At 39.3% G+C, this 12,347-nt stretch overlaps 2 protein-coding genes and 1 pseudogene across 3 annotated transcripts in view; 1 reads left to right on the top strand and 2 right to left on the bottom strand.

Moving 5' to 3' along the window:
• Positions 1 to 10,151, bottom strand: part of LOC309495704 (DELTA-sagatoxin-Srs1a-like) — a 144,880-nt gene extending 134,729 nt beyond the window's left edge. The window contains exon 1 of the mRNA XM_082165515.1: positions 9,630 to 10,151. The gene's annotated coding sequence lies outside the window, so the exon portion shown is untranslated. The remainder of the gene's footprint in view (positions 1 to 9,629) is intronic.
• Positions 1 to 12,347, top strand: part of LOC309495688 (integrin alpha-M-like) — a 264,013-nt pseudogene that overhangs the window by 83,001 nt on the left and 168,665 nt on the right. The gene's annotated exons all lie outside the window — the stretch shown is intronic.
• Positions 11,040 to 12,290, bottom strand: LOC309495706 (ribonuclease inhibitor-like). Its single transcript, XM_082165519.1, has 2 exons — positions 11,882 to 12,290; positions 11,040 to 11,791 (listed from the first exon to the last, which is right to left on the bottom strand). Exons 1-2 carry the CDS (start codon positions 12,112 to 12,114, stop codon positions 11,722 to 11,724), a joined length of 303 nt encoding a protein of 100 aa, XP_082021645.1. The 5' UTR covers positions 12,115 to 12,290; the 3' UTR covers positions 11,040 to 11,721.

Genomic DNA, 12,347 nt, shown 5'->3' with positions numbered 1-12,347 from the left:
AACACGCCCCATAATCACAGCCCAATGGAGCAGTTTCAGACTTATATTCTGACTAGAATCTGAGTATGACGACGTCAGGCTAGACATTTGTTGTAACAACTGAATAAAAGAGCACAGTCTGCTACAATCCGAAAATCTGTGATAAACTGTTTCCCTCTGCAAACAAAAAGGACAATCTTCCCTTACATTGGGATTAAAAACAGAAATAAAAGCATTGCCAGCCACAATACCATGTAGGATTCTCCACTGTAAGTCTCCTACCCTTTTGGTCAACGGTGGTTTGTATATCGCTCTCCATACCGTTCTGACCTTATTGTCAAGCCCTAGATGAGCTCAGGAATCTGGAAAAAGAGGCAATGCAGGAAAAGACATCAACTGGTTGACAGTGTCCATTACAATATTCATTTAACAAGGATAATTTAGTCTTTGTAAGTTTGCACTTCCAAGTGTTGAGCAATTGATTTATGAACCTGATCGATCTAACACAGATCAACCACATGTCTCAGTGTAACAATCCCAGCCGTACAGAACAACTGCATCACGAAGGGTCCTGTTATGTGTTCTACGTTGAAGCGAGTGCCATGCACCACTGGCTCTTTCAACAGCCATGACACTCTCTTGAACAGTGAACAGTCCATGGTAAAACTTTGGGAGTTTTTTTAGCACTCAGGTCCATTAAAAACAAAGGCTCAGCAAGACCCAAATTCCCGCCTTGGATCACTATGGTTCTAGCTAAGGGTCTCCAGCAGGGTGGGAATTATACCGCGGCCACGCGGCCATGGCCGCCGTTGCCCTACACTTTGGCCTTCATGCCCCGTGAAAAAAAAATCATCGTACGGCCACAGTGGCCTGTGTGCCCTGGCCCTGTCCAAGTTCCATGGATAAAGCGCCAGTGCGGCATAGTGGGCTTGCTTTGAATTACAGCGAGCCACCCAAGTAGTCTCTGAACTTCAATTAGTTCGTGGATTCGCGCAGGAGTAGTGTAGGGCTGGGCGATATATCGATATAAAAAAGATTTGCGCTGTGATCCTTGCTCCCCGCGCCTCCTTTTCCACTCTGCGTGCGTGTTTAGAGCATATGTTATGTTATGAGAGGCGAATCATGACTACTTCAGAAAACCCAGCACAATAGGAACTACCAGGCAGTGACATAAGTGTACGCTGAGATAAAGTTTTTCACCTCAGAAAAACTGACTTTCTTGTCCTGTCAGCTGTTATCCTGTTCTCGTAGCGCACACTCTTCAATTGCACGCGCAAATGCGACGGCGCGCGCTGTGTATCGCCTCACTGATCAAGTGCAAAAGAAACTACGAGCATGCAACGCCGTTACGTTGTAAATTACACGAAATAAAAGTAATGCAGGTATGATTTTCATTCTATTCTATTCACCAGGAGCAGTTTCCATGTTTCATTAACAGTTATTGTTAATATTGTGTATTCACCATGGTAACTGTCCTTTCCATATTAACCCCAAAATGCCACAATTTTTTCTTTGTTATTTTTTATATTTTTAAATGACTGTAGTGGCTCATACCAACATTGTATTAACAAAAACTAGTTTGGGACTGCTATTTAATAACTTTAGCATAGGCCTAATGTTTATTTATTAGTACTAGTCTTTACTATTAGTCATATTCTTACAATTTATGTTATATATATATATATATGTATATGTATGTATGTATATATATAGGCAAATTATAACATGTTTACACAAAATGTGTTTATAGCCTATATTGAATGTAAACTTTGATAATCATAATTAATAACTCACATTCTCACATGATATAGAGGACTGAATGAATATTTTGAATTCTTTTATTGGCATGTGTGTTGTTTCTGAATGCTTTTATTGGCATTTATGTTGTTTCTATTGTTGTGTGAGGGACCGGGTGTATACCTTCTGGATGTAATGGCACTCTCTCTCTCTCTCTCTCTCATAAAAACAATTTTTTTTTTTATTAAAAAAAAACATAATCCATGTCTTATTCCAAATTAGGATGTTATGGTATCAATCTGAATGGGAAAACCATCGAATTGTACTCAATGGCCTTTGTGCCCTGTCATATGGCCTTGGTGCCCCCCCAAAAAAAGAAAAGGTGGAGGCCAAATGGCCTTGCCCCTAAAATTACATAATTCCCACCCTGGTCTCCAGACAAGGTCTGCGGGCCCAACAAGAAGCCTCAGGAAAAACTGGAGTCGGAAAGCAGTGCCCCTACTGGCAAGATGAATGAGGGTCTACACCTGATAAATGGTGCCACAGCATAGACACTAGGTTGTTGAGTTACTATGTTGTTACTATGTGGCAAGATCCATTTCCATTTTTTTAAACGTCCTTCAACTTTTTCTAAAACATTGTCCCAATTTTTACACACAAAAGTATAATCTCCAAGATAAACACCAAGATATTTAAAACCACCCTTGTTCCAAATTAACCGGGCAGGTAAACCGAGTTTTCTGCTTAACTCATCAATGATTGTTACAGCTTCACTTTTCCCCTGTTAATCTTAGCAGAGGACAATACACCAAGCACATTCATATTTTCTACAAGGGTGTCAGGGGCGTCACTAGGCCATTTTTAGGGGGGCTTCAGCCCAGCCCCCCTAAAAAATATTTGATTAATACATTTTTGATCGCTTCAGTCCCCTTTAAAAAAAAACTCATTTGAGGTAGCTGCGTCAAGTTTCGGCTCCTCCCCTTATCTGAGTCTGCTTGGATTTAGCGCATTTTTCAATCTGCAGGGGCGCCGAGCAGAGCGAATATCAGAGAGTACAAGGTGTGTCGTGAGTGCATTTATTGATAGATTGCTATGATATTACATCTGCATCGGTGCAGTTCTTTGTCATAAATGCATTGCAGTTTACATAATGTAATGTTACTGGAGCATTGGGAGCAACACAGGACGGTTCGGTTTCTCATCCAATACCAATACGTTTCGCTGCGTTCACCTTCAGCCCTTATCACAGTGTGATAGTTGTTTTTTCTTCCAACAAAAATGAAGCGATTAACACCCATGAAAACATACTTTAGAAAACGATCATGATTTATTTTAATTTACTTTTTAAAATTCAAAACATATTATTATGCATTTCGGCATGACATTATGCAGCCATGCACAGAAATGATTAAAGACACACATCATTGTCTGAAAACACTAGATGGCCCAGAGAGAGAAACATCATGTGGAGTTATTTTGTTTTGTATTAATAAATATAGTTTTGTATTAAGTAATAATGAATCAGGAGGAGTGTATCATGATACATATATTAGAGTAAGAGTAGAGTAAAGGGATTTGTGATTTTCTTGATTTATAGAAGTGGCAAATTAATAATTCATGTTGTTATTTTTTATAAATAAAAAATAAATATAGAACAGATTAATCATATTGCCAATAGACAATTACATACATACACGTTTTGTCTATATTCTTAGTGAATATTAGCTGGTTAGTTAAATGATTTGAAATTAAATACATTTTCACGGGGTGACTTGATGAATAACCAACCGTATTGTTGAAAATAATTTATATTTCATTGTAGATGGATATACGCCATTTTTTCTTGTCGTGCGGGAGTATGTCTGCAAATGAGCAACAGTCAGGTGAGAATAGAACGTAGACAGCCTCTCACACACACAATCAGTTGACCCTATGTTTACTTTCTTCACTGACAGACAAAAATGAAATCCTATATCAGTCAAAGCTCAGCTTTAGGAGGAGAAGAGACAGAGCAAGAGAAAAACAAAGAGAAAAAGAGTGTGATGCTGACGAGGTGAGAAAAAAAAACAGCTGCCCGCACATGGTTTTAAAGCTGTTGTTATCCAATTTTTTTGGCCTTCAAAACATCTTAAAATGCACATATGTAGATCAGAGAAATCAACATTTTCCCCGAACCCTCCTAAATACCTCACATTCGGTACCTCAGTGATTATAAAACCGTGCCATATGCGTGTTACTGGATGAATGAATGAAACTAGTTAATAATGAGCATTAGACCATAAACACTTTTCTTTTTTTTCTTGCTTTTTTTTTTACATCATACCCTCATTGGGGGCTAAAATGAAAATCCTAGAATCGCCCCTGAAGGGTGTCAATATCTTCTTATCAATATCTTTTTTGACAATGACAACAACATCATCGGCATAAGCAGATAATTTAAAAACTGTTTCACATCCAGGAAGGTTTACGCCCAAAAGAGATTGTCTTAATTTGTGCAGAAGAGGCTCTATGGCGAAGGAGTACAGCATGCCAGATAATGAACATCCTTGTCTGACCCCCCTCTGAACTTTAAAAGGAGCACTTAAACCACCATTGATCTTTAAAATACTCTCAATGTCACTATCCAAGACTCCAATCATGTTTATAAGGCCAGAGCTGAACCCAAACACATCTAACGTTTGCCACAAATACTGATGTTCAACTCGATCAATTGAAATCAGACAAATTTCACAACCCAATGAATTGGAGAGGTCCAACACGAATTAGAAAACTCACAATCAACATTTTGCTCTGATTTGCTATTTAAAAAAAATTTTTTGTGTGTGTGCTTTTTTCCACACATTACAGATCGTGTTTAAAACTAGGCTCAAAATGAGTAGAGTGAAACATTTTCACGTTCAAGAGTGTAGAAAACAGCGCCATCATGTGGCAGGTTACATTTACAGCAGCCATAACCCGTGTGCGCAGCTCAGCTGTTTATACATCAACCACAACAGCCTGACAGCGCTCATGTGTTCAGTCGTCTGATAATATAATTCACATAATAAAGTATGGCAATAAATTATATGTAAATTATATGATGTCCTGCACCTGAGCCCAATCTGGGTGTTTGGGATGTGCACACCAGTTTTGTATTTTTGATTCTTCAATAACTTATATGTAACAACAACAACAATTATAATAATGCCAACAAAGTTGTTTAAGGCAAGTAAATGGTGCTCTAATTATTTTGTGGTTTTTATACTGTTTATGTGGCAAAGTATATGATAATTTAATATAGGCTATAGGCCTACTGTATATAAATATATTAGTAAATGGACGTGAACTTCCATAAACCAGTGGAGTAATAGTGTTCTGAGTTCAAGCATTCCGACACGTGAAGTGAAGCATTCATGACACATTACAAGTTTTACTTTCACTTTCTTTCCAGTCTCGTCTCGTGAATGCTTCACTTTGCTTCAATGCTTCAACTCAGAACACTAATTACTCTACTGGTTTATCTACTGGACCAGTGTTTTACGTTGATCACGGTTAGATCATTCCCACCAAGACAACAAATATGGTATAAAATAAATGATTGATTTAATTGCTATTCGCTGACAGTAAAATGTTCCTCTGAGATCAAATCCTGCTCTGGCCTCAACAATGAGGGGATTCAGAATCAGCCGGAGAATCTGTAATGCTGATTAATGCTGTGTAATGAAAACAATCATAGATCACACACACACACACACACACACACACACACACACACACACACACACACACACACACACACACACACACACACACACGCAGGAGTTCTGACTCTGATCCAAAAGGAGTGACTATGATGGAATAAAACAGGAATCTCCCACAGACCAGCTCAGAAACATCAGGATGGAGACGCACAGCTGGATTCTCTTCATATGGGGTGAGAGGTTTATTTATAAGATATAGATCATCTGTAAAGTTAATAATGCTACGGTTTTCTTGTAGTATTTGTTTCAGTCATTATAACTTTATGTAAAGCAATATGTGTTCATTTAGATGTGTTAGATGGGTTTTCTAAAAGAGCCCGTTCTGTAAAACGGACGAGTCTTTCAACCCACTTAAGAAACGAATGGTATAACCACTGTATAACACTGATTTTTACACAGTTTTTACACTGATATAACCAGGGTAAAAACAAACAGTGTGTCTCTGTGATGCAGTTCAGTGTCCCGGAATATGCAGTTCAGTGTCCCGGAATATGCAGTTCAGTGTCCCGGAATATGCAGTTCAGTGTCCCGGAATATGCAGTTCAGTGTCCCGGAATATGCAGTTCAGTGTCCCGGAATATGCAGTTCAGTGTCCCGGGAGAGATTCAGTCGTACTGGCGGCTCTTATATAAACTCACTAGTGAGGGTTGTCAACAATGAAATGGTTGCTTCACACACTCTATCACACGTGCACAGTTTTATAGACCTACAAGCTCATAGACATCTAAAGGAATCATAAAGTTAATTTAATCATAAAAATTTAAAAATGTTGCATTAATATGTGCAGTTACTAGTAATATTATATGTTTGTTTAAATTTGACAGTAATAAGAGTAGATATATTACAGTTTTCCCTCTAATAAATTAATAAAATAATAAAATAAAATTAATAAAATAAGATAAAATTTACTTTTATTAAAGACCAGTTTATTAAAATCCAGTTTTAGTCGTGACAACTCTTATTTATTGGAATGAGGCATGGGATATAGGCTTCATTTTGGTGGCCAAGATCTGCTACGCTGCTGCTGAGCAAATACAGTTACTTGTTTTAATTAAATCCTATTAATTATTAAATGGTAAATACTCATGCGTCACATCTAGGTTCAGAGGATGAAGAGAAGGATGAAACAGGTTCCAAAACAAAGTATTATATTACAAAACAAACTCAAATAATCCAATATGAGAAGCAGGTAATGCACAGCGCTTAACAAGACAAACAATACAAGCACAAAGAGGAACTTAAATACACCGTGATGATGAGACAATGACGAACACGTGATGATTAATGAGTGTCCAATGGAAACCCTTGCTGTAAAAAAAGGCCAAATTCTGACAATATCATAAAATTTCATGCCAATTTCCATTAAAACAGTAATATACCGTAGAAAACTAAAATAGCCTACAGGAATATACCGTAAATTAACAGAGCTCAAAATCGACACTCAGAGGCTGTGTTCCCAATCACACCCTATACCCTCATTCACTATTCCCTACAGTAGTTCACTAATATAGTCCCCTTGACAGAGTGCATGGAAAGAAGAGAGTGAATCGAGACACTGATGAACACCTGATAAGCAGAATCACTGAAGGACAGAGAAACAAGAACAGAACTTTATTTCTTTCATACATGTACAAAAGTTCTTGTTGAGAATTAACAGATATTTAGTTGTTGATATTTTATTGAAAATAATAAAGTGTGTTGTCACCATGATGGAGATCAGTGTTTGCTTTAGTTGGGCTCTTGACCCTTGACTTTATAACATTAGTTTATCTCTGGCTGCTTTAACTGTGAGTTTATAAAACACATTTGTTATGGCAAGGAAAAGTCAAGAGGAAGATGATCAGGTGTTTTAGGCTGTTGAGATGATGCCATAATCATCCTGGACATGTCTGATTCTCTGATCACATCAAGTATATAAGCTTAGAAGTTATGGGTATTTAATATTTAGCGTATATCTGTTAATGTACAACATGGAATACAGCAATGTTTCTGTAACCAGTTATTCTGAAGGATACTGAAATCATATAATGCATTAAAACATTTTGAACTCCTGCTTAACTCAGACACACACAAACATCAACAATCAGCACATGAAGCTCAACAATGGTGACAATCAAAAGTGTCATGTCGCAATGCATGCTGGGTTCCAGGACAGTATAAAACTCCCAGCATGCACTGCTGCATGAATAAAAGAAAAAAAATATTGCCACCATTGTTGAGATTGACGTGCTAATTTTTTATATCTCTGTGTTTCTACAATACAGTGTAGCTCTGTTTCTCTGGTTGTGCATGATGTGTTAAATAAATCATCATTGTAACTCATTGCTGTAGTTTCACAGTGGTGGTAATGTAACACTTTTGATACAGGATTAAACTCTGAATGAGGTTAGTGAACGAACAGGAGATATGATGTTTTCACATCATAATCAATATAACTGCAGTCATTCCATGTGTGTGTGCACAAGTGTGACCTGCAAATACACAGTTCAAGCAGCAAGAGAGAAACTAATGTTAAAAAGATCCAGAACCCAACTAAAGCAAGCACTGATCTCTACAATGGTAACTTCAAACCAAACATTTTTAATTAAACATCTCAATAACAACTTCTGTAGATGTATGACAGAAATAAAGTCATACTGGTTAATAATAAGTGTAATAATGTATAATAGCTGGAAGTCAGGTGTATTTCTTGTGTTTCTCTATTTTCTGTTCTTGTGTTCCTCTTTCCTTCAGTGATTCTGCTTGTTAACAGCAGGTGTTCATCACTAATGCTCAACACTCACTTATTTCACTTATTCACTTATTATTCAACATATTCACTTAATTATCTCACTGCAACACTGCATCAATGTTACTTTTACTCTTTGTAGTGTGGATTTTCCTGTGGGGTGAAAGGGTTAACAGTGTAAGAAAAAAAGACACACCCACTGAATGTATTTTAGCAGTAATAAACTGTAAGTTATAAAACTGGTATATACTGGCAACACTGTTGCTAGTAGTTTACTGTAAAATTTAGTTTTTTGGGTCACTGTTGTGCTGAAGATTAGAGCCTGTGCTTCAGTCCAGGAGAAGATCTACAAACATTGATGATTTGCTGCATGTTGCTTTATTTAACAGACGGTGACTGTGTAGTTGCTGGTCCTGTCAGCCCTATAGGACTGTCAATATCTCCAAGAAGGCTTCAGGGAACAGGTCCTGATGCCAGTGGTGTCAGTCCTCTGAGGGCAGTGTCCTCTGGGGGGAAGTGGTTAAAACCTCACTATACGGTGCGCATTTCTCTTCCGTGCCCTCAGGAAGTCATTCTGCCAACCCCGCCACCTCAAGTGCTTCAGGGCGCAGAATTAACGAGAAATAAAGCTTCAACTTCTGACATATCCAAACAGCTGCAGCATTGCTCCTGTCTGCCTCGCTGTCTGCTGTGAGTGTGTTTGCTTCGGTGCTGTAAGCTCCGTCTTAGCCTCGTATTTCCTTGTTTTGAACCATAATTTACTACAATTTCTAGTTGTTTATACTACTACTAAATACAGCTTACCCAACCCTGACATCGGTAGCTTCCGTTACTACTAGCACAACACGCTAGTAATTCGCTAGCCTGTTAACGCGCCACCCGTGCGCTCAGCTATTTTTATTTATTTATTTTCTCTCGCGCCTTTGAGTTCATAAAAGCTCAGGTGAGTAAGAAACACTCAACAAACACGGTGAGTAATGTCTTGTCCTGTTATTATCATGCGTTGCGTCTGAATGCGTTGTTGTTTTTGGAGCTCTATCGATTTGATTTATAATTCTTGATTTTTCTCTTTAAACTCGCTTACAACGAACATTTTCTACTTTTCCTCACTGAGAAGCACTAACGTTACTGCTCAAACCTCATAGTTACAACACGGACTGTTGAGCAGACGCGTCTCAAGCCTATTAGTGATCCAACGCTGCATACTCTTAAAGGTACGTCCGTGGATCACGGCTGAACGCGTCTTCTCCACACTCACTTACAAACAAACATTTTTTTTTTTCGCCTATCGTGCGTCTACTCTACACCCCTACCACTAAAAAAAAATTATAAAAAAATAAAATAAACAGATTATATCCAAGACTTCAGTCATAAATTAGTATTAATATTGATAGCATCACTGGTAGCTTCGTTGCTAACATATATATCAGATGTAAGTAGTCTACCTTTTGGTGCAGGTGAGGACACATTTGAGCTGCACGCACTGCAGTCTGAGCTGGAAGCTGTTGAGAAACAGATCCACAACCTTTTATTGAGACAGGCCGAGCTGAGAGACCGGTGTTTGGCTCTTGAAACATCACGCGCCGATGCACACAAATCAGTGTTTAACGTTACTAACCCGCTGACTCCGACCGCGTCTACTCCGTGCGTTCCTCAGCATCGGTCGCAATCAGCCATGGTCTCGTTCACTCCGGCTCCAACACGCCACCACGAAGCCTGGGTGGTTCCGCAGCGGAAGACGCGAGTCAGGTTTAGACCAAGACTTTCTCCGACCCTCCCGGTTTTCGAGTTATCCACACAAAACCGCTTCTCCCCTCTACGCGAAACAGAACGCGATGCTGTGATCATCGGCGATTCCATCGTTCGGCACGTACACGCTACGTTAGGTAAAAGTAAGGTGCACAGTCACTGCTTTCCTGGTGCTCGTGTTTCTGAAATCGCTGCTCGCGTTCCCGAGATCCTGAACGGTGACGAGCGCGTAGGAACTGTGGTCCTGCACGCGGGAGTGAACGACATCAGGCTGCGCCAGACGGAGATTCTGAAGAAAGACTTCAGGAATCTGATCGATACGGTACGCAGCACATCGCCTGAAACAACGATCATTGTGTCAGGACCGCTTCCCACGTACCGATTAGGGCATGAAAAGTTCAGCAGATTATTTGCGCTAAATGAATGGTTAATGTCATGGTGCAATGAGCAGAAACTGCTCTTTGTAAATAATTGGAATCTGTTTTGGGAGCGTCCTAGGCTTTTCCGTGCTGATGGCTTACACCCAAGCAGATTCGGAGCGGATCTTCTGTCAGATAACATCTCCAAAATGTTAAATACCCTTTGACTCATGGACGTCGGAACCATTGTATACGGGTGGGACAAGACCCACCCACTTTTTAAGACCAATGATATTGGACCCATTTACTTTTACCGTCTCTGATTCGGCGCATTTGTCTGTTCGCTCTTCAGAGCGCCGTCAGTCAAATCCATTCTACTTGAGGAATTCCCTAATAAATTAAACTCCATTTCCGCTGAATCGCTACATTACATTTCTCAATGAGCCGCAACTGACGAAAGTAACCGCCCGTTGTACCCTTCCAGTCAAATATTGCGTTGCAAACATCAATAACAGCTTTAAGTTGTCATTGCTGCTGGCAAATGTCCATGGTATTAGCGGGATAATCCACGGATAGCTGTGCATTTAATGCACGACGTGGAGGCAAAGAACCGCCCGACGTGAAGTGGAGTTTAGTTTACTTTAATTAAAAGGCACCAGAATACATGAAATGGTATTTACTCCAGTAACATTTTTCTGGGGGAGGACCCACCCACTTTTTTTTTTTCTTCCGACGCCCATGCTTTGACTAGTAACCAAAAGTCCAAATCATAGTCTCTGCTGCACCAATTTAACTGATATAAATACTAGTGTAGAACATTGCATAGAAACCGTGTCTATTCCTCGTTTAGTGAGATCAAATAATAAATCTACTGCAGGATCTAGGAAAAATCTAATTGTTATTAAAACAGAAAATGTTGCTATTAGTAAACAAAAACTATTTCTAAAGCTAGGTCTTCTAAACATTAGATCACTCACACCTAAGGCAGTTATTGTAAATGAAATAGTCACAGATAATAGCTTCGATGTACTTTGCCTTACTGAAACCTGGCTTAAACCAAATGATTATTTCGGTATTAATGAGTCTACTCCTCCTGGATACTGTTATAAGCATGAGCCCCGTCTGATTGGTCGTGGCGGAGGTGTTGCAACCATTTATAGAGATATTCTAAATGTTACTCAGAAAACGGGTTATAAGTTTATTTCATTTGAAGTACTTGTACTAAATGTTACACTCTTAGATGTTAGAAAAACATCCCTATTATCTCTAGCCTTGGCTACCGTATATAGACCGCCAGGGCCTTACGCTGATTTCCTAAAAGAGTTTGCAGATTTTCTCTCAGACCTATTAGTCAATGTCGATAAAGCATTAATTGTTGGAGATTTTAACATACACGTAGATAATCCAAATGATGCGTTAGGAGCTGCGTTTACAGATTTGAACTCAGAGCTGAAGACACATAACCACAACCTTCCTCTGTCACCATACAGAGAGACAACCTACAGACACACACAGTCAGACCATCTACAAACACACATCAATATTATGACCGGCAGACTGTAAATGATATCTTATATGTTCTTAAATACCTCAGAATCTGCAGCTTACAGTGTGGGCTCTTCAGTCCTTCAAAAATAATCTTCACTCTTGAATCCTGCAGGTCATTGTTCGTCAGGTCCAGCTCTCTCAGGTGTGAGGGGTTTGAACTCAGAGCTGAAGACACATAACCACAGCCTTCCTCTGTCACCATACAGCCAGACAACCTACAGACACACACACACACATCGACATTTTGAATGGCAGACTGTAAATTATCTCTCATAGATAATCTTATCTCAGATTAGATTGGAACAATCAGAATAATATCCAGTTCCATCTGACTTCTGACCTATAATGCTGCCTGAATCATAATCATACACTGTTCGTTCGCTGGCCAGAGGAGAACTGGCCCCCCGACTGAGCCTGGTTTCTCCCAAGGTTTTTTTCTCCATTCGGCCCTGATGGGAGTTTTGGTTTCTTGCCACTGTCGCTTTTTTCACCTTTGTTGCCATTGGC

This window comes from Leuciscus leuciscus (genome assembly GCF_965113295.1).
Source record: "Leuciscus leuciscus genome assembly, chromosome: 3".
Lineage (NCBI taxonomy): Eukaryota > Metazoa > Chordata > Actinopteri > Cypriniformes > Leuciscidae > Leuciscus > Leuciscus leuciscus.
This window is presented reverse-complemented; position numbering and strand designations above follow the sequence as displayed.

Coding starts and splice junctions, on each gene's coding strand:
- LOC309495706 (XM_082165519.1), bottom strand. CDS start 12,114: ATGAGAGATAATTTACAGTCTGCCATTCAAAATGTCGATGTGTGTGTG. Junction 11,792..11,881: donor TGTAAGCTGCAGATTCTGAG/GTATTTAAGAAC, acceptor GTGTGTCTGTAG/GTTGTCTCTCTGTATGGTGA.